The 23,383-nt window shown below is 35.3% G+C and overlaps 1 protein-coding gene across 5 annotated transcripts in view; it reads left to right on the top strand.

Moving 5' to 3' along the window:
* Positions 1–18,940, top strand: part of GAB1 (GRB2 associated binding protein 1) — a 105,766-nt gene extending 86,826 nt beyond the window's left edge. For 3 of the 5 annotated variants that reach the window (XM_087724348.1, XM_014061565.2, XM_087724349.1), the window contains 8 exons: positions 1,577–2,178; positions 4,549–4,634; positions 5,670–5,976; positions 10,920–11,009; positions 13,947–14,040; positions 14,777–14,900; positions 16,427–16,549; positions 17,268–18,940. In XM_087724348.1, the coding sequence (XP_087580474.1) occupies positions 1,577–2,178; positions 4,549–4,634; positions 5,670–5,976; positions 10,920–11,009; positions 13,947–14,040; positions 14,777–14,900; positions 16,427–16,549; positions 17,268–17,426 (1,585 nt within the window). In that variant the 3' untranslated portion in view covers positions 17,427–18,940. The remainder of the gene's footprint in view (positions 1–1,576; positions 2,179–4,548; positions 4,635–5,669; positions 5,977–10,919; positions 11,010–13,946; positions 14,041–14,776; positions 14,901–16,426; positions 16,550–17,267) is intronic. The other 2 variants (XM_087724346.1, XM_087724347.1) reach the window with 1 other exon arrangement.
* The last annotated feature ends 4,443 nt before the right edge of the window (positions 18,941–23,383 follow it).

The raw sequence follows: 23,383 nt of genomic DNA, 5'->3' as shown, positions 1-23,383 counted from the left end.
TTTTAGAAATGGGGAAAAATCAGTGCTTGGTTTACAGTTTTGCTACTTGCTAAGAAAATCATCACATTGGCAATTGGTCTGCTAAAAGTTTAGAATGTTATGCCTTTTTCTCACGTGAAGCAAATGTAAGGAAGTAGTAATCCCATTTTACTCTGTATGGAACAGACCATAACTTGGATATCATGCCTAGAACAATCAAGACAGTAGAAAAGAAATCCTATGAAGTACAATTTAGACTTGAGAAGCTGAGAACATTGTAATTTGACTATGCTTAAGAGCCATGGTGGCGCAGTGGTTAGAATGCAGTATTGCAGACTACTTCTGCTGACTGCCATCTGCCTGCAGTTTGGTAGTTCGAGTCTCATCAGGCTCAAGGTTGACTCAGCCTTCCATCCTTCCAAGGTTGGTAATTGAGGACACAGATGGTTGGGGACTTCGTTGACTTTGTAAACTGCTTAGAGAGGGCTGCAAAGCCCTAAGAAGCGGTATATAAGCCTAAGTGCTATTGCTGTGTTCTTCTGAAACTGAAAAAGCAGAGTAAAAACCACAGTCTTTTCTTAACTTAGGGCATGTTACAATTTCACATTAGAAATGGTCCTGACATTAAAACAATGTAACAGTGAATCTAATTAGTTAGTTATATGGTGGACTTGCTCTCACTGGATGTAGCCAAGTATACCTTAGGCAGCTATTTGTCAACATTGGTTTAATTTGGATTTCTTTACAGAGCAGGTTTGGATTTGATAAAAAAGACAACTTTTAATTCTATAATTTTATGAAGATAGTGATAAGGAAGGATGCTGCAGTATATAATAGGGATCCAGATGATCAGCCACTCATATTTAAGAGCAAAGTGGCATACACAGCTGCTTTTGAACAGTATTTTTGTCCCTGGTTTATATTCAAATATATTCCCATTCCAAAAAACAATGTTGTTTTAAACATTTATTTTCAATTGTAACTTCAAATAACTTTAAAACATTATTTCTTAAATATCTTAGATACCTTTAAAATATTATTTCTTAGTTTGAAGAACTACATTATTCCAAAACTGAAGAATTCATAACAAGTTATGGAAAGTATTTTTTTAAGGATTGAGAGAAAGAAAGTAGTTAAAAAATAATAAAAGTAGCACATTTAAGGCAATTTAATAAGAGTTAGTATAATTAGTGTTTTGTTATTCATCAATCCTGTGTAGATACCTAACATTGATGTTTGTAAGAAGAGATATCTTAGAAGCCTTGCTGACTAAAATCTATAGACAGAATTAGAGCTGAGAGTTTAGCAACATAGTATAGAAATACAGTATATCATGAAAGCAACTACTTTTTGAATTTAAGAATGAAAATGCCACATTGGTACCTGCAGTCTCAGTGCCTTATGATTTACCAAGAAGCAGTTTCTCCCTTCAGGTCCCTCTGCATTATAGGAGCATGTTAGCAATGCATATAAAATTAAAGCCTGAATGACACAGAGTTGTGATTATCTATTTTTGTTTCTTATTTTAGGAAATATTTGTTTCTGGAAGAAATATGTCAGTGCATTTATTTTTTGTTTGTTTTCATTTATTACTTAGGTTGTCAGCTGATACAGCAAAATCTGCCTGTTCTGAAACAGATTGTAATGATAATGTGCCTTCCCATAAAAGTTCTGTGCAATCGCTAAACAAGCACACAGTGAATGGATATTTTCAGCAACATAGTGTATATGATTCTCCCACATCAAGAGCTGCTTCGGTGTCAGTAGATGGCAGTCTTTATAATCTACCAAGGAGTTATTCTCAAGATGTTTTACCAAAGGCATCTCCTTCTGGAACTGATATAGATGGAGAGCAACATGTTTTTAGCACTCCATCTGCAACCTCTTCTCTTGATATACAGATGAGGCATTTCTCCCTTAGTTATGACATTCCCTCAACACCTGGAAGTACGTACCAAATTCCACGAACTTTTCCAGAAAGTTCATTGACTCAAGGTTCAAAGCTAGAGACTATTCCAGATGTTCCTCCACCACGCCCTCCAAAGCCTCATCATGCTTCAGATCGCTCTCCAGTGGAGGCGTGTAGCATCGCACGTACTGCCTCAGATACTGATAACAGTTACTGCATCCCTACAAGTGGCTTGCTCCCATCTCGCAGCAACACAATTTCCACCATGGATATGAATATATTTCGCAAAGGTTAGTGGGTATTTTATTGGATAAATTTTTATCAAAGATTTCATTTATATTAAATTGAAATATTGCAAGATCCAAGAGAAGGATGTTAGCTCAAAATCATTGGATTTGTTTTAATTTCCTTTTAATGTGATGTTATAAATCTTGATTATTTCAATGCAGATTTCCATTCAATAATATTTATGTAATATTATTTTAAATTGTGAACATTCTGTTATTTGGAAAGCTCAGACTACTGATAAAAAAGTAAAAGTAAACATATATCAATATTAAAAGCATTTTAAGATGTCAATATTGCAAGTTTAAAATTATTTCATTTTCCACCCAAAATTAAGAATAATATAAAAATGTACGGTTGTATTCATATCAAAATAGTACATGTGATAGTAGTTTCAGTCTGTCACTGAGTACTTAATATTAAGATCCCCATTGCATTATTATTTAGTAAATATAAATTTATATACACATTCATATATTGATAAAAGGAAATCAGACAATCAAAATCATTGGTCTTTGAGGTTACATACCATATATGGGCATTGATGTTATGGGAATCTGAATTTGCTGAAATCAGCGAGAGTTTACTTTGAGTTAGTGAGTTATGTTCTTAACTTGGTTTTCTTGTTTCGCTACCTTTTGTTATAGATTATTAAGAGAGAGACATCTCTTAGGGCCAGGGTGTCAAACTCAAGGCCCGTGCACCAGCCCAGCCACCAGGTGCTTAAATCCGGTCCGAGGACCAGCCTGGAAATATCTAAGGACTTGCCTGCGATGCCTCTGCTGGCTAAAACGGGCCATGTGGTGCCCGGTTTTGGCTGGCAAAGTGTTGCTGGAGACCAGGGAAGCTGAAAATAGACCACGCAGAGCCCGTTTTTGGCCCATTTAAGCCTGTTTTCAGCCCGCGAGGTGCTGCAAAAGGCATCCATATTGTCTCATCACTCCCTCTGCTCTTCTCCCCCTGTTGGCCCACTGAGAACTACAATGCTGATACGGCCCTGGAAGAAATCTGGTTTGACACCCCCATCTTAGGACTACTGCAATATGGATATCCTACATTAAGGATTAGATGAAGCCCTCTTGTACTGCCAAATTTCAGTACCAAAACAAAAATATGCATGTATGTTTACTATGTTTTTTCCTATATAGTAATGATATATTTATTTTAATTAATTTCCCAACATATAAAAATGTTGCATAAATGACTTCAAATCCTTTTGAGCATGGGTGTCACACTCACAGAGTCACATTGCTGTCATGTGACTTTTCATGACATTTTTCCCATTTGTGAAGCTGGAGTGGATTTGGCCTGCGCATGACACATCTGGCGCGTGGGCCACCAATTTGATGCCACTGCTTTTGAGCCTGAATGCTATTTGTGATGTAAATCAATCATTTTATTATCAAGCAATATGGCTTCCAGAGTTCAAACTATTTTTAATCTGAAAATTGCCATTGTGATATTCATCTTTTACTATGCAAGTATTCCGTAATCATTTTAGTGTCTACCAAGTAGGATCAGGCCATTTAGTGCTTTTGAATGTTGTCGCTTTCAGCTCCCTTCTGCTTCTGTTGGAATGGCTAAGGCTGAGGTTGTATGAAAAGTCATGAGCTTGGACAGTATCTATTTAGGTTTATCCCTTTCAACTTCATAACATTTGAAATCTTTATGAATATTATGAGGATGGTATGGGATTAAGGAGTAGGTTGATATGTGCAGAAGAGCCAAAACTGGCAGTCAAAATGAAAATTACAGAACAAATTGGATTAAAAAAAGGATGGGAAGGAATATTTCTCTTTCCCTTTTAAGTCTGATGTCTTTGTTCACTGCTTACATCTGTAAGGTTGAGCATTGGCTCTGTTTGCATTTTTAAACTGTGACATAGCAAATATCCCTGTTACTGAGTTATAATGCTACTACTATCCTTGAAGTTGGCTAAAATGTATAGTGGCTAGAAATTTTGCCTATTTTGAGGCTAACCTTAAATGGTTTTGGAATTACAGGAAAAACATTAATTCTAACATTAATGTAAGGATGACTTACCCTTATTTTAGCGAAAGCCTGGAAATCAGGTAAAGTTAATATCATGGTACTGCAACACAAAAAAGGGCATGCTTGTGGCTATACTTAGCTAGAGGTAGACACCTGGGCTAATTTTTCTAAGCTCTTCCATCAGCTATAGCTATATTGTGCTTCTACTCCCATTATTTCCAGTCAAGTGAAGTTTGTGTGAATATATCCAAAACATAATACATGTGGAAGGCTGTTATAGAAAGTGGTTATACAAAATTTCTCATTTTGACTACTTGCACTTAATTGTGTGTAGTTTTTATGTCATTGGGGGAAAACATTTGCTTTCTTCTCCTTTGTTTTAGACCTTGGTTCTCAAGACTGCTATTTTGTTCCACGAACATTTCCAAATGATAGATCAAGCTCACTGGAAGGCTTCCATAACCACTTTGTAAGTATTATTTTGATTTGCCAAGGAAGAAAAAAAGTTTCTAAAGCTGAAATGCCAGTTGACTTACTAGTGAAGTCAAGAAAGAATGCTGAATATCAAACATCAAACTTTAGGCTGACCATCAAATATCAATCATTGGCTTTATTGTTTTTCTCTGCGCAGTAAATTGAAATACTATATTTTTAATACATGAATCACAAGATCAGAACAAGAACTCTCTTGAAGAGGATTAAACTTAAACTCTCTAAAGCCAGAAATTCTTTAGGAGCGTTCTCATGAAAAATATTTGCAAGGATGGCTTGGCTATAATGTAATAAAAGGGTGTCTTCATAATGGGACATCAACCTGATGAAGGAGAGGGAAGGAGCTTGGCAAATATTATGAAATAAAAGATGGTATCTCAATCTATTGCACAGGGAATATCAACGTATCTGATTGTTGTCTAATGTTATCTCTGAAGGCTAAGAGGTCATTTGTTGGTCAGAGGGATCTGTAGTGATGGCTACTGGGACTTAGGTTGGTGCTCTTATATGAGCAAATATTTTAATGTCAACATCTGCAGGCCTTTTATTAAGATGATGAAAATGCCCACTGAGTCCTTATTGTACCATACATATTTCAGCATTTATCATACTGAACATTTGGTTGTGTGCATATTCACTAATAAAAAACAGTAGGGATCCTTAATAGAGCCTATGAAAAATATTTGCAAGGAAGGCTTGGCTATAATGTAATAAAAGGGCGTCTTCTTAATGGGATATCAACCTGATGAAGGAGAGGGAAGGAGGTTGGCAAATATCATGGTGGAAATAATTCAGCACATAAGCCTCTTGCAAAATGTGCAGAAAGGTGTAAGGAACATAATAGGATAAGAAGGCACAGAATGGGTGTTTAAATGTGTAAGGGATGAAAGAATTCTCTTCCATGAAGGAACAGTTGGGATCCTTTGATCAATATGTAATAATGTATCATACAACTTGAATCATAGTCAGTGAATTCTGATTAATTTACTGCTACCATAACTTTTGTTTCTAGAAAAATAAAAGTCTATTGACTGTTGGAAGTGTTTCCAGTGAAGAACTGGATGAAAATTATGTTCCCATGAACCCCAACTCTCCTCCACATCACCATTCTGGCAGTTTTACTGAACCCATCCAAGAAATGACGAACTATGTGCCAATGACTCCTGGCACGTTTGATTTTTCACTATTTGGAATGCAAGTGCCTCCACCAGCACACATGGGATTTAGATCTAGTCCAAAGACCCCTCCTAGAAGGCCAGTCCCTGCAGCAGAATGTGAACCTCCTCCAGTGGACAGGAACCTGAAGCCAGACCGGAAAGGTGAGAGATGAGCGTGTGCAACCAGTTGCTCTAAGCATTTTCTTCCTATCATTGTTTACCCTTCACAGAATAAAACCATATTAGAAGTTGGTAGCCAGTATGAACAATTTTAATTTAGAGTTTTATTATTAAGATATTAAATAGGCTCATCATAGTTTAATTTTGATTTGTATCCTCCTTTTAACACTTAATTTGCATAAGCCACTTAGAGCCAATTTGCTCTCATGTGGTTAGATGAATTATGCCAATAAATAAAATCACAGCAATTTTTAAAACATTTGCAATATTTTATTGTTAATTCTATACTTTAAATTTAAAGTTTTGCTTTTAATTTTGTGCAAAATCTTGTCCGCAAATTATATCTCTGTTTTGGAAGTAATTTAGGCATCAGTAATCTATGATCATCAGAATTTATAGATAATGTTATTTGTTTTTCATAAAATAAGTTATTAAATGGATCTCATTCAAATCTTTAATTTTCAAATACATAAGCATTTTTGAAGCTGGCAAACTCATAATTTTACTGTCTCTTTAAATTTTGCTGGTACTGTACCATACTGTATATGGTACTCATCTCAAATATCTTCATCTCCCAGTGTCTATCAAAGTGATATTAATAGATAATACATATTTTAATGCAACACTATAGAAGGAATGCATGTCATTGTCATGGAATAGCAATAGCAGACTTATATACTGCTTCACAGTGCTTTACAGGCCACTCTAAGTGGTTTACAGAGTGAGTACATTACTTCAACAACCTGGGTCCTTACTGAGATTTTTATTGACCTTGGAAGGATGGAAGGCCGAGTCAACCTTGAGCCGGTGAGAATCAAACTGCTGGTAGTCATCAGAATTAGCCTGCAATACTGCATTTTAACCACTGCACCACCACGGCTCTCTAATAATAGTGAACTATTATTAACCATTACTCCTAGATGTTGTAAAATTACCATTCATAGTTTGCCTCATCATTGGCCATGCCAGTGCAGTTCAGTAACATCTGGAGGGCCCTGCTTCAATGTCTCACAGGCTTTTTAATTGAATCACATTATTTGCTACCAGTAGAAGAGATGGTTTGCAGCTTAGGGATCCTTGCTGCTATCTGAGCTTGGTTGTTTTTCTTGCAGATATCTGCAAGAAAATGACCAAGCTCAGAGATCATCAACAACCTCACAGATTATTTGCTTTCCTGAGATCTACTAAAATGGGAGAAGGAGCAGAGTGGCAATTTTCTCTTATTCCTTCTGCAGCACTTTTTATATAAGAGTAAAGAAAGGAAGTGGCAGCAAGAAGGGAGAAAGAATAAGAGAATATTGCTGCCATATTTCCTTTTTCTAGCACGATGATTTGCTAGATTCAAGTTCCTATTTGTTTATAGAGGTAGAAGCCTGGATCCAACCCAGTGTATATAAAAATAGAGGCAGGTAAGAGAAGATACACGTTATTTGAGCATATTTTGCATATATGCCATTTTATAAAGATTTTTTTTACCTTGACTCATACTGCATTATATGCTGATCATAATTACACTTTTTTGCTGTTCTAATCTTTTAGTGCTTACAAGAATTTGTGATGGTACTTTCAAAATCTCATTGGTAGCAAATTCACATGTTGTTTTCCCTCAGCACTGCTGATCAGCATTTCTACCGATCAAATAACTTGAGTTACTCATAACTTTTATCTAAGTCATTAAAAAAATCTTATTGATTTCAAATGTAAGAGGTATAGCCTCAAAGATAAAATTAAAAGGAGGATTTGTTTTTAAACATCATATCAATCTCTTGTATTAGAACCTGCCTTAACAGAGATGTCCTAATTTTAATATAAAAATTAATTGACACAAAATATAATTGCAAAATGGTACATATACATGAATTAAATACTTTATTGCAGTTGAAATTTCATCCAGCCCTGAGTTTTTTAGTAGATGACACATTGAGATCTTTAAAAATGTTAACAGACCTCTGAGTGCTCATGCTGAAAACTGATTAGCTATCTGCAAATAAAATAGCATGTTTGGTTACTGATGTTGTTAGTTCAGGTAAAGGAAAGGCACACTCAGGCTTAGGCAGCAACAGCTCTTTATTAACTCTGAAACAACTATGTACAATCCAGCAAAGGTTCAGTCTGGCAGCAGCCCTTTTATAGGGAGCTGTCAGACCCGTCGACCAATCAGGTTGAATCTCTGTTCCCACCGGAACAGAGGACCTTGGTGTAAACCATTGTAATTGATTCTGGTATCTAACAGATGTAATTGTGTACAGTTTTATATAATAAATAGTTAACAAGGCTTTTCAAAGCTGTGCTTTAGTTTCTCTTGCTCACATGTCTTTAAAGCACTGTTAAAATAATAATACAGCATTCTTTTGTTGTTCATGTTATATAACCTTTCCTTTTGAGATAATAAGGCATTTCATATGCAGTGATAATTATATTTTGTTATTGCAACTCTTTTAATTTGCATACTGGTGACAGCTGTTTGGTATTTTACCATAGAACAGGGGTGTCAAACTCCTGGCCCATGGGCCAGATGCATCACGCACTGCCCATGTCCACTCCCATTTAAGTGAAGGGGAAAAAAGTTGTGATACATCACGTGATGACAACATGATGATGCAAGTTTGACACCCCTTCTCTAGAATTACAGGTAGAACATTAAACATAAATCTTGTGTCCTAATATACCCTTTGCATAGTAGTTTTAGCTGTTCTACCTTAGCATGACCTTAAACAATATGAAAGAGGAAGGTATAGAACATGATTCCCTAAAATCACATAAAACTCTCTTCCTGTGAACCTCATAGTTGTAAAGGATGCTAGTCTACCCAATTTAAATTCCCAACCTAAATAAAGTTTATTGTCATCTTGATCTATATAAAATCCAGAAATGAACTATTGTTCATTCAACCAGCAGAGAATGATTCTCAAACAATTGTAAAATAAAAATAAAGAAGAATTTTCTAATTGGCCAGATCAGCAGCCTCAAATCCATCAGGTGCAAGCTCCAACCCTTTCATGCATTCATTCACCATCATAATGTTTGTGCACAACAAGCAATCTCACTCAATACAAGCATCTTGTATCTCAATGTTGAAATGGCTTCATCACTTATTACCTCTTGATCTCCTGTAGATGATCTGAATTACAAAACTATGTAAATCCCTAAAAATATGCCTCAGTAAATTTTATTTTTTAAGATACTGTTGCTTCTGTAAAATGACATAATACTGTATATCTGGAAGGGGTCTGCTTTAAATTTGATAATCCTGATAATCCTGGTTTCTTTCCATGTTAGACATTAGATCTAAGTTCACTTTGTTGCCATAGCTTTCTTGGATTCATTTAAAGAAAGCTAAATGTGAGATTTTGGTGGGGCTTTTTGTTTGAATTTTGGTTTTTGGATGCTTGAACTTTGCAGGAGCCCACAAAAGACAATTCTACAAAAACCCACAACAGTGCAGGAAAGCTTGATGAAGTCAGTTTTTTAAAGCATTCCTTTTGTCAGCAATCATGATACTCCAGTATTAAGCATTCTCTAAGTGAAAACTATTTTATACCTTTCAAATCTTTCATCATATAATTTAATGTTAGATATTGGGACAAGGCTATCACAAATAGAATTTAAATTTTAAATAATAAATGTGTCATAGTCACCCTCCTTATTTCTTATAGCTGCATTCATTCTTGTTGATACAAAATTTTTAAAAAGTTTCTGCTGTATTTCACTGCTGAAATTGAACTGCCTGTCTATAGTAGTAATTCAAAGGCCATTTTATTTATTTAACTATAGAAATAGAAATAGCACTTAGACTTATATACCACATGATAGTTCTTTACAGGACTCTCTGAGCACTATACAGCATCAGCATATTGCCCCCAACAATCTGGGTCCTCATTTTATCAACCTTAGTAGGATACAAGGCTGAGTTAATCTTGAGCTGGTCAGGATCGAACTCTGGCAATGGGCAGAATTAGACTGCAATACTGCATTAGAGTTCAATATTGTGCCCACACACAAGCTCTATATGCTATTAAAAAATCTTGTTTCTGTAACCTTTAAGTAGACAAAACAGTGCATCAAAGGGCAACAATTTTTGAAACAAGGTACCTCAAATGGGCTATCTTACAGAATGCATCTAAAATCCAGGACCTGTGATTTCGGGAGGATTGAAATATGGCATATTTGTTGTCACATCAGTGATGGTATGATGCTATAACATGTCATCATCCATAGGGTCAGTAGACCAGTTCTACCCTAGCTTTTCAGAGGCTGGTTAGATTTGCCTCTGTTTTGATTGCTGGAGACCAAGTAGAAAAGTCCCACTCTTGCCAGGTGGGACTTCAGAGACCAGGGAAACTGGTCCTACTATCAACTGCTGGAGTGCAGTTAGCCAAAGTAGGCCAGCAGGAAGTCAGAAGTCATTCCCACTCTCATGGTATTTTGCTTTTGTTCGTTCTGTTTTTCTGTGTAAATAAGGACATTTTTTTGAATTTTTTGGAGTTATCTAGTTTAACATATTTATATACTTCAATAATTAAAAATATTTTTACCATAAGATGACCTCCAGAACACATTCTTTGTGCTGTGGCTCACCTTTTTTTCCTTGATATACTTTAATTCTTTTCACAGTATGCTAGTTTGATTTATTGAAATATCACTGTAGTGTTCCTCCTTCCAATATGGTAGCTAGCAGTGCTGTTTTCAGCAAGAACATCGTATTTGTGGGTGACATTCAACTCAATTATTTCCTTCAAGCAACTTTGATGCATGGGCTATCAGCATGCTGCATGTACCTTAGTGTGAGATTTCTGTCTGTCACTTGCTTGCTTACTTTTCAAAAATGCAATCTCTTTGCAGCTTCTTAATAGTCGTTATTTTTCTGGTTTTTATCTTGATAATAAAAAGCTATATTAAGAAAGATTCCTTTTTTTATCAATTAGGTCAAAGCCCTAAAATTTTAAGACCTAAACCTCATGGTTTAGAGCGAACAGATTCACAAACCATAGGTGAATTTACAACAAGGAGAAAGGGTATGTACTTCACCATTGCATGATCTATTGGGATGGGTATCAAACTCCAGTAAACAGTAATCCTGACTACTCGTATCGTTCCAGTTCATAGAACTGCTAGCTTCTCAGCCATGTTTTTAACTTGCTCAGGAAAAGACATTTGTAACAAAACGTGTTGAAAATGCTGCATTAAAAATCAGCTTTCTTCCCTTTAACTTAGGCATTATTTCAAACATATTTGCTTGGTTTTAGATTATTTACACACTATATGTGTAATGTGCTGTTATAATGTGAAATACATAAATACTCAAGCAACTGAGTTATGACATATTATGATTTCTGAAGACTACTCTTTATAGAGATTTTATTAGTATAAAGGATATTTTTTCAATTAATGTCTAACAATGGGAAAAAATGACATCTTTTTATACACCCATTAGATAAACTTAGTAATGTATCTAGAAATTTATCTAGTAATAGATAAAATTTAGTAATGTCAGAATTAATTGACACATTGCTATTTTAAAAATATCCCTGCCTTGATTTGATTTTGGTATTAGATGTGTTATATAGAGTCCTGGAGGCTTTCAACAATTAAGAGAATTTATGCTACTTGTTCCTTGAACTACTTCAAAGGTCTGAAAGGCTTATATGGAAGCCAAAAAAAAAGAACAGGCTGCTCCAATGAACAGAAGAAAAGTACTGTGTTTAATGTTCGCACACATTAAACACAAATGTGTGTTAAGCACATTAAGCTTTAAATGTGTTTTGAAGCACATTTTTCCAATTATTTTTGAAGTGTGCGCAATTTAATTGTTATGCATTTATAACATTGTATTAAATTGTGTACTTTCTAACATATTTAATGCTCCTTTAAAAAAAGAATTTGATAATTACTGTAAAATTAATCTATGTTAAAATACAATGGATATTCATACACTGCATGCTTATTCATGGTCCAGTTAGTATTTTAAGCATTTTTAAGTAATTCGAAAAATACCTTTTTTGAATTAGTCTAATCAAGAATTGTATGACTGGTTTAAAATAGTACTAAAGACAATATTCCATGTACCAAACTGTTTAAAAATAGAAGTACCATATTTTTTGGAGTATAAGACTCACCTTTTTCCCTCAAAAAAGAGGCTGAAAATCTGGGTGCGTCTTATACACTGAATACAGCTTTTTTGCCTCCTGAAACCCTGCCCCCTTCACCAAAATGGCCATGCATAGCCTTTAGGAGGCTTTCAGAGTGCTCCTGGGGGCTGGGGGGGCAGAAATGAGCAAAAAACGGGCCATTTTTTGCTCACTTTTGCTCCCTCAGCCTCCCAGAGCACTCTAAAAGCTTCCTAAAGGTTATTCATGCCCTGTTTTGAAAAAAAAAAAAAAACAGGCCCTTTTTTGTTAAAAAACGATCCGCTTTTTGCTTGTTTTGCCCCTCTAACCCCCAGGAGCACTCTACAAGCCTCCTAAAGGCTATTCATGCCCTTTAAAAAAAACGGGCCCGTTTTCGTGAAAAATGGGCCATTTTTGAGAGGTCTGCAGAGTGCAAAAACTTTTTTTTTAAATTTGCCTCTTCAAAATCTTGGTGTATCTTATACTCTGGTACATATTATACTCCGAAAAATACAGTATGTCAATATGTTACAATAATGAAACATATTATACTATTTACTAATTTATACCAGTAACTTAACACCATCTATTATTTATAATAGAGTACAAAATTGGAACTAAAACCTGAGATAGTAAAACTATTAAAAGCAACTATATATTTTTTTAATGTGCTTTTAGGGTCTTTTAACTTATTGGGCATTATTTGAAATATATTTTGCTTGGTTTTAGGTATTAGAATATTTAACACAGACTGCACTTAAAAAAGTGTAGGCGGGCCTTCTCAGATTATCTCAAAGAACAAGGAGATCATATACAAACAGATTTGACTCAAGTAGCCTGCATTCAAATGATAGGAAGCTTTAGAAATATTAAACAATGTTTTGTATTTCACATTTTGTATTAAGCCTGAAAAACGGTATTGTACCAATTTAATTATGAAATAGCATTAATTGTTTTAATACAAAACATCCTTCCTTTCTGCAATCATTTGATCACTCAAGGCTACTAAAGGTCAATAATATGCAAACATTCAAAAACCAAATGCATAAAGTATATAAAAAAATCTTTGCCTGCATATGTGCTATCACCAATCTCAAAGTGATGGATGTCAACATTTCCCAGGATCCATTTGTTTTTAATGCAGGATAATATTAAGTCATAGCTAGTTGCTCTAAGGTTGTATTTAGAAAATAGCAAAGAAAAAAAGTTAGGCAGTTAATGTGTAAATCTAGTAACATACTGAATTAGACCTCCTTAAAATGATTATGATCTTATGCCATGGTTTAGCTAATAATGATTGCATTCTCATGAGCTTAATAAACTAACATTAACTACTTTAAAAAAGATCTGAATTCTATGATCTTCTGCTAAATCATACGCTATTGTGCTGATTAACTTCCCTTTCTTTATAAAAGGACCTTACAAAATTAACCAAGATATTTAGGAAGGGAAATAATAGTTATGGTTGTTTATTCTAGCAAGATACAACTCCTTGAAAAGTGAAAAATTGGAATTTATCTATTAAAAACAGAGAAAGTCTGAAGAACTGGTTTAGTGGAAAGTCACTTAGTCTTGTCTAATCTTTTAGACTCTAGTAATTTGCACAAAGCAATTTTTTGTTTCTGTGTGTGTTTTAAAAGCAGTAATGAGAACTAATACAAACTAAATTAGAACAGAGATAATTAAGAAACAATATAGTATATTAAGAGTATATTAAATATATTTTCCCATAACATTTCATGATGAAGTTTCATATGGAAAATGAACTGTAATAACATATGTGTATAGTAATGTAAGATTTCTCTTAAAGTACATTATTTTCAAACTTGTTTCTTGTGTATATAGTTAAACCAGCACCACTAGAAATTAAACCTTTATCAGAATGGGATGAATTGCCAGCTCCAGTTAGATCTCCAATTACCAGAAGTTTTACACGAGAGTAAGTCTTTGAATTCTTTTGTATTCTTTTTTTATTCAATGGTGTATATTCTTTTTTATTCAATGGTGACCAGGGGTGAGTTGCTGCCAGCATTACTGCCAGTTTGGTGTGTGTGCAAAAAGTGCATGTGTGCAGTCACCTGTAAATAGGTCTGCGCATGCGCAGAACTTTAAAAATTGCCAAAAAATCATGGCGACGGGGGAACTGGAAGCATGGCCAGCCCAGGGCACTGCCGGTTCTGCAACCCAGGCCAACATTCCACTACCGGTTTGCCCAAACCAGTGTAAACCAGTAGCAACCCACCTGTGACGGTGATCACAACTACTATGTGTTCTGCCCATATAAATTGCTTTACATATGTTCCTGCCATTTTACCATGCAACAGAGAGACTAGTACAGGATTATGAAAAAATCAAGTTGGCAGTCATGACCACCACCTTAATTTTTCTGAATCCATCCCCACTGCAGATGCCACCACCAGAAACTCTTCCTACATACTTCTCCTATGGACCACAGTTTTTTTTTTAAAATCTCTTCAGGAGCAGTTCCTGATATTTTACTACTAGATTCTTTTGCATTTGTTATTTCTTGAATTATCATTCAACTTCTTTATTTTATGGTTCTTGCTTTTAAAGGGAAAGATGGAATAGAAATACTTAAATATAATACAGAAATATATTTATGAACAGCATAAAATAAGTACACCACACATTTTAAAGCACTTTTCTTCATTTAGTTCTTCCAGGTTCCCATTATCTCCCCGGCCAGATTCAATTCATAGTACAACTTCTAGCAGTGATTCGCACGACAGTGACGAGAATTATGTACCCATGAATCCAAATCAGTCCACTGATGATCCAGTAAGTTGTTTTACATCATAAATATGCCCTTTCTTCAAAATCATATCACACTTTCTGTTTTTCTGTGGGAGGGGAGGTATTAAATCAATTAAATACTTTGAGATTTATGAAAGTGAAATAATGTTGGAAATAATATGAGCATTATTTTGTAGTTACACTTAACAAATTACAGATAGTGACAGACAAACTGGGTAATCGGATGAAGCAAATTAGTCATGTTTGTTTTTAAAATGGTTTATTTCATGTATTTCATATCTTGAAATGTTATTAATAATGTCTGACAATTAAGTTCTGGGGACCATAAATTGAGTAAAACCTTGGAAGTAATGGAATCTAATTGCCTCTTTCTCATTTTCAGCCTTTTCTTAGTTTGAAGATAAGAATTATTCTTTTGATTAGAACAGAACAGAATAAAAGAGTTGGAAGCAACCTTAAAGGTCTTCTAGTCCAACCCATGCTTAGGCAGGAAACCCTACATCACATTTATTAGAAATAAATGGCCAAATGACCAGCTTAGCTCCTATCACAAAGTAGAGAACCTGTGGTTCTCCAGATACTGCTGAATTTCAATCCTCCTAAACGCTGCTCAGAAATAATGCTCTTTTGAGCCACAAGTTTCTAAAGTGGCTGGTGAAAATACACAGGGACTACACAACTTTTGTTCTAACAAAAGATATTCTTTAGTCATTATATAGACTTACAGACTAGAAGTCTTCAATTTATACAAAAACCTTTCAAAACTATTCAGCCATCATCATGTCTTCTGATAGTGAATGAATTACATTATGCCCCTGTACATTTTATACAACTTTAAGAAATATTTTATTTATTTATTGTGAAATAATAGTAAGAGAAGGTAGGCAAACTTTCATATAGTCTTTGACCAACATATACCCATATATGGGGAAGGAAGGAGGTAGTCAGTACATATTGTGAAGTAAATTATTATGAATATAAATATTAATGTGGCTTTCCAAAATTTCAGTTTCATAACATCTCTTCTGACCCCCAATAAGCATGTTTAACACTGTTCAGCCATTTCAGAAGTGTTCTGAACTGGGTCATGTTCCAAATATTTCTGGAACAAACAAAATAATACCAAAAAGGAGAATATTTGTAGCTCAGGGTTGACATGACTAAGGAGTGCAGTGGAGGTGCATCACATTGCACTTCTGCTAGTACTGATGATGTTACCTAGTTTTGGTAATGAAACATCTGCAAGAAAACAAGCAAGCTCAGAAAGCACCAAGAACAAAACAGTGTTAAGCAATTTCTAGTTAACTTAATACGACTCATGTTGGCTTTGAAACCTTTTGCACATCTCTAACATTAAATCTGAGTTTGTTTTTAGTTTTTTCATATGCTGTGTCCCTAAATAATTTTAATTAAAGGCAATCTTAGTTGTAAAATATTATTGGATATTTAAATACATATTACAAAATGAGACAAAAGTACTTCACAGTGTTGAGGGATGCATTATTAAAGTTTTTCACAAATAATAACAATAATTACAATTACAATTTCAGGGTTTGTTCGGCAGCAGCAGCCTTGATGGGGGAAGCAGCCCTATGGTAAAACCTAAAGGTGACAAGCAGGTGGAATATTTAGACCTGGATTTAGATTCTGGAAAATCTACTCCACCTCGCAAGGTAAACGCAACTACATAGCTATCCACAGATAATTTAGCTGCTGACAATGAATCATTTTATTTGTCAATTACAGTTGAGGTCCATTTTTTGGGATTACCAAAATCAAGAAAATACAATTATTTGTTATTTGTCACTATACTGATAAGTTTAGAACTTTTCTTTTAGCCAACTTTCCAAAGCTGAGTAAAAAATGACTTTTATTCAAACACTAATGAATGTGCGGTATATACCTATTTACCAGTAGTTGCTTTCTTCTTCTTCATAAACTTGGATCAAGAGTTTATAGCCCAAGCCTCTAGTTTGAAAGAATGGAAGTGAGGAATAAATAAATAAGAGTAATTATTTGCAAAAAAAAGTATCCCATTTTTTCCATTAGATATGTCTGCTGAATCACATTCTCTTCTGAAAAGAAAGCCTTTCATTTGTGGAAAGTACTTTTATGTTACATTGCCTTACTATAAGTCTCTCTCTGTATGTGCCTTAAACTCATTGCTGACTCCTGAAAACTATCTGGACAAGTTTCTGCAGTTTCCTTAGCAGCATTTTCAGAAGTATTTTGTCACTCTCTCTTTCCTAGGGCTGAAATAGAGTGACTTGCCCAGGGGGCTTTGTGCCAAAGGCAAGTCTAAAAGTTTCCATTTCTTGCCCACTGCCTTATCCACTATACCAACCTCTTTCTGTTATTCTCTTTTAATGTCTTGTTTTGTTTCTTTTCCAGAAAAAGAGTAGTGTTTCTGGCGGTAGTGTGGCTGATGAGAGAGTCGATTATGTTGTTGTTGACCAACAAAAAACATTAGCATTGAAGAGTACAAGAGAAGCTTGGACAGATGGAAGGCAATCAACAGAGTCTGAAACACCAACAAAAAGTGTGAAATGAAAATAAATTTTTTTGACGTCCTGTTTAAATATTCTTAAAGAGAGCCACCATTAACTGAGAGAGAAGAATACTTCAATGAATTATTTTTCTTCAAATATTTCAATATCAAGCTGATGACAACATGGAATAAAACAGTAGCCTATGGCAAATCTTAGTGATTTTCATGATGTAAAATAGTGTATCTTGGGTCTGAGAAAAACATTTTGATCTGGAATTAACTATTTGATAGTATTACAATGTTGTATGCACTTTTTCCTTGTTAAAATGGTGGTTCAGCTTTCTCCACCTAATGTACTTTTAACATCCTCCTTTCTCCCCCTGACACTACTATATAACATTCTAGGAAGTAAGCTATGTGTATGATATTGAAATTAAGGTCTGAGGTGCATTTTAATAGCTCAAAGATCAATTAGAAAAAATAGTTTCACAATTTTAATCTACTTGAACTGTCAAAAGATGATTTGTTAAATGCCTATGTTTTATATTTAATACATGCAAAGAATATTTCAAACTCTACAGCAGTGGTTCTCAACCTGTGGGTAGGGACCTCTTTGGGGGTCGAATGACCCTTTCACAGATGGTCTTAGGAACCGAGACACCAATTTTATGGTTGGGGGCCACCACAACATGAAGAACTGTATTAAAGGGTTGCGGCATTGGGAAGGTTGAGAACCACTGCTCTACAGGTTGCCTTCCTATCAGAAATGGCTGTGAGTGAGTAATAATAGGCATGTTTCTGGATCTACTCTAATGTCTTATTCAATAATGCATTAATTAGAGGAGGTCCTTTTGAATTTTCACTGAGAACAGTGTTCTTTTTTTTGCCGAGCAAAGATTCTGCAGGGAGGGATCTTTGCCCAGAATATCACATAAATCTCAATATTATTGAAGGTATGCAGGAGTGACTGATCTCACTCTTTAACTGCAAAGTGTAATATTTACTTCATTTACAAAAAAAGAAACTATGACATCAGGTACGTACCTAGCCCCACATTGTGCTAGTTCACATATCAGGTTCAAACAACGTGCTTTTAATTTTCTACTGCTACCAAGTCTTTGAATTGGTTTTTAGTATGAAAATTCATGAGGCGGTGTGACATTCACTGTTTATAGTACTAGAAGATACTGTGATTTTTGTTTTGTTTTGTTTTGAAATCAGACCGCAATACAAATGGAATTATTATGTCTTGGCACCACATGAATCTTTTTAATGATCCTTGTTATTCCAAGTTTCTTGCTTGGCCTTATATTTAAATTCCTGTGTAAGTGGTATTTTTAACATCTTGTTCTTTTTTTAAAGGAAAACACAAGATTTATCCCATTTTTAAAAAAAGTTCTTCAGGTACAGAATTCATTTTGAATACTTTGATTTATTGAATCACTATTCTTATTCCAAATAGTAAGCTGCTTCAACAGCCAAAAAGAGAAACACTAATTCTCTTTAAAGTACAACTTAAAAAAATAATAATTAATCATGGTGGAAAAATTTACTAATTCATTCTTTTGTAGTTGTATGTTGCATTTCTCAAACTTCATAAATACTGAATAAAGAAAGAAATGCTGGCCTTAATATTATATCTAATTTTCCAATCCCATTCCAACTTAATAGTTTGTAAATTTTCTTTATTTCTAACAAGGTTTCTTTTTAAATTAGAAATATTTTGGTGTTTTAAATGTTTTTTAAACTAAACATTGCATTTCGAGATGAATTTTAAATAAATCCAAGTTGTTCTGCTTCATGTGTGCAATTCATTGATTGAGAACCATAACATAATTGTTAACCCTTAATAACTTCAGTATGTAGATTATTAAATAAGATAACCTATTAAAAATAATGATGGTAGTTTTTTCAAACTGAAATGAAAGGATATCTTCAAAAGATGTCTACCCAGTTTTTAATGCTTCTACTACTGAGCCCATCTGTTCATCAAAATTTTCTGAGTAGATGTACCTGGATGAGCCATATAGCCTAGATGAAGACAATCAAAACAGCAACAAAAAACCACAACAGGTCCTCCAAGACAATATGAAATCTAAAGTCAGGTTTTAAGAGCTTTCAGAACTAATAAGAGAAAATGTATGGTCCTTATATCAAGGGAGATATTCTTCCAGAGGACAGGGGACATAGCAGAGAAGGCTTGCTCAATATGATAATGGAGCCACACATACCTGGAACCCACACATTTTGATGGACAGAAACAAATGGTCTCTCATATCCAGGGTCTACTCCATGTAGGACTGTATATGTTAAAACAAGCCCGTTGAATTTCACTCAAAACTGACTGACAATCCATGTAGCTTGTAGTGGCAATGACTCATGGATATATTAAGAAGTGCCTGTTATTTTTTGTGCTAAAGCATTTTGAACCACCTGGACAGCTCATATAATAATAATTCAGTCATGGGGTGAGCATACCAGGAGTAAATGATTGAAGGCACTCCTGACTGAGAAATGGGTGTAACTGGCACCCAATCTGAACTTGTGCAAAGGCCCTTCTGGCCACAGCTGTCACCTGCTGTAAGCTGCAATTCTATAAGGAACTACAACTTGTGTACCAGTCTTCAATGGGGATGTGCTGCCTGGTCTAAAAACAACTAGTGTCCTCCAAAAATGGAATTGTGGTAAAATGAGAAGATGATCAAAATATATGCTGCTGTGAATTCTTGAATGCAAAGGGATATATAAGTCTAAAAAAATAAATTAGTTATAGAAGTTGAGATCCATGTAAATATAAGGTACTCTTGAAGTATAATGTCAGCCATAAGATGTACAAAGTGAAAATGCTACTGTTCAGAGCATGGGGAAAACTAGCTACAAATTGTCTCTTGCAATGATCAATGGCCAATCAAGAAAGGAGTTGATATTGAATTTTGTTTTAAAACACTTGTTCATTTCTTTGTTTCATGTTTTTAATTTGGAGTACATAATCACATTTTAAAAATAATGAAATTAATATTTTCTTAAGAAACCACTTCTAGCAGATCCACCCTACCAACAGAATGAAGCAGGCCAAATGCTTTTTTTTACTTTGCTGCTCAATATCATTTTTTCCTGAGATGGGTGGATGGATGGGTGGTAGATGGATGGATGGATGGATGGATGGATGGATGGATGGATGGATGGATAGATAGATAGATAGATAGATAGATAGATAGATAGATAGATAGATAGATAGATAGATAGATAGTGCTACAAAGCTCAAAGCCTACCGAGCAGTAGTGTTAACTACCCTGATGTATGCCAGTGAGACTTGGACTGTATACGGGAGGTACTCCAGGTAATTAAACCACTTCCACATGACCTGCCTCCATAGAATTCTGAGGATCCAGTGGCAGGACAAGGTGCCAGACACAGAAGTCCTCTCCAGATCAGTTCACACCCTGCTGGTGAAAGCCCAGACACACTGGGAAGGCCATGTTGCAAGGAGGCCAAACCATAGCAGCCCCAAACAGCTCCAAGGAGGCCAAACCATAGCAGCCCTAAACAGCTCCTCTATGGTGAGCTGTTTCAAGGAAAGTGATAGCATGGGGGACAAAGGAAGCGATACAAAGGCTCCTTCAAGCCCCTGGATATTGACACCACCTCCTAGGAAACCCTGGCACAAGATTGATTGACATGGCACACGCTGATCTGCCAGACATCTGAGAACAGAAGAACAACCATAGCACAAGAGAAGCGAGCACTCCGCAAAGCCAGAGCTGCAAATGCTGCAACAATGGTATCCACACATGTCTGTCCAACATGTGCCTATATAGGTCTTACCAGCCACCTGTGGACCTACATCATGGCCAGCCCACAACCTGTTAGATGTCAAGGTTCTCTTGAAACATGATGGACGAACATCGCCTTTGTATTGTTAGAAATTATACAAGTGTTTTACCAAACATTAATCCATTCAAATTATAAATTATCTGATACCAACAGATTTGAAAAAGCTTTGGTTGTATTTAGTTTATACAATTAATTTCAACATTATTTCTTTCAAGCTACAGTTTTGGAGGTTTGTTCTGATTTGCTTATGTGTTATAAAATCATTTTTCAAACTTTTAGGCTGGAAAGTAAGAATTGAGCAATAGCTATCCTACTTAGTTTCACTGTTCTTATTTTATATATTGCTGACAGCTGACATTCTATACTGGATATAAATAACAAAACATTTAAAAATGTGGTTTGCATTTCAGTGTTTCACTTCACTGAATAATAAATAACCATATTTTTGACAGATTTTTTTGCTACATTATGAAGTAATCGCTACTTAACCTAGAAACCTTCTATTATTAAATGTCTAGAAGACTGAGCAAATGTACCATTTTTTGCATTCTTACCTGTAAATAAAATCTAAATCTTACTAAGAATTCAGAAAATCTTCACAATACTACAGTTCCCATGTTTTTCAGCAGGAGTTGAACAAGAGAACTATTGAGTTCATGTTGCATGAACTCAGTCATTGTGCTTTATAAAACAATGTGAAAAAACCCCCAAATTGCTTTTAACTGCATTATCTTGGTAAGTGCATTATGCTAATATTTTAAACCTTTAAATATGTATATTTTAACTATCTTTTTGGCCATGGGCAAATCAATTCAACTTGTTGCTAATGAGAATTAAAAAGAGAATGTTTTAGAAACAAAGATAAGGTATTGGAAAGTATAAGTATAGCTGACATGCCAGTGGCAAAGGATGCTAGGACAATGGTATAAATGATCACTGTTTAATCATCCTTATTTTTTAAAAAACAGAATAAAACTGAAATCCACCAGAAACTATCAAAAGTCTGATGTCATTTCTTTTCTTAGTAGTGGTTTCATGAACTTTTTCAGATCCTGGTCAATACAATGGCTGGATTCACACATTGCACTAATTACAGTGTGGTTGGTTGGCTTAAGGCTATAATTGGATTTGACAAATTGGAAGTGAATTTATGGTTCCGTTATAAAAGCCATAAACCATGCTAAGCAAAAATTCTAAACTAAGTCAATGTTCCTTTTCCTGAAAAATTGAATAAAAAAAATTAAAAAGAAGTTAAAAAAAAGATTAAAAGACCAGGAGTAAATTATACAAAAATTTAATCTGATGAAATTTATTTACATATTGAATGTCAAATGAATAAAAAAAATCAGTGAGGTTTATGCAGTAATTAAAGAGACACCCACACAAGCAATAACACAGATACACCAAACTCAGCAGGCACTAAGTAACATCAAGGATCTATACACTCTTGGAGTAAATGTCAATCTGGGTTCAGTTTCACGTGGGAAGAAAGACACTGGAAACCTGGAGACTGCTTGGAAAGATGGTTTAATGGTGGACAGGATCACATGGTTTGAGGTCCTGGGAAAAAAAGGGGAAGAGATGCTGAGAGTGCCTGGGTTTTATGCCCTGTCTGGGCTTTTGAATTTGAGCTTGCATTCTGATTGGTTGTCAGACTCCATGGGGACATGCACGGATAACTTTGTAAATTGTCTGTGTCCTAGGCTTGGTTGAGCCTTGCTGGGTGATGTAATCTTACTAGGTGCCATGTGGTGAGTTCTGTTGCTAGATTAAGGTGACCAGATTTTAACATTGGTAAAGCGGGACACCATTGACGGGTGTGTGTGTTCTTGATTAAAAATTTGGTCCAAAAGCCTCTTTCTTGACAGCGCTTTCAAGAAAGAGGCTTTTGGCCGCTCTGGTGGTATGTCTGCCATACACACACACACACAAAGAATCCCAGACAGACAAACAAGCAGCTTCCCCACGTGGGCTTTGTTCTTAACCAACAGCGGGCAAAGGGAATAGAGAGAGGGGGCGATGAGGCTGCCTTTTGCGCGGAGAGCAGGAGCTTCACCAACTGCAGAAAGGTGCCCCGGGGCTGGGATCCAAGGCGCGCTTAACTAGGCGAGGAACTTGTGTGGACCCGCCGGTGCGTGGGAACTGAGGAAAAGAATGGAGGGGAGGGGGGCATGCAGAGAAGAAG

The sequence above is a fragment of the Thamnophis sirtalis genome, unplaced genomic scaffold (genome assembly GCF_051295495.1).
Source record: "Thamnophis sirtalis isolate CommonGarterSnake01/CBP01778 unplaced genomic scaffold, rThaSir2_p1.2 scaffold_10, whole genome shotgun sequence".
In the NCBI taxonomy this organism is placed as follows: domain Eukaryota; kingdom Metazoa; phylum Chordata; class Lepidosauria; order Squamata; family Natricidae; genus Thamnophis; species Thamnophis sirtalis.
Note: the sequence above shows the minus strand (reverse complement) of the source record. Positions and strands in the feature narration are given on the sequence as shown.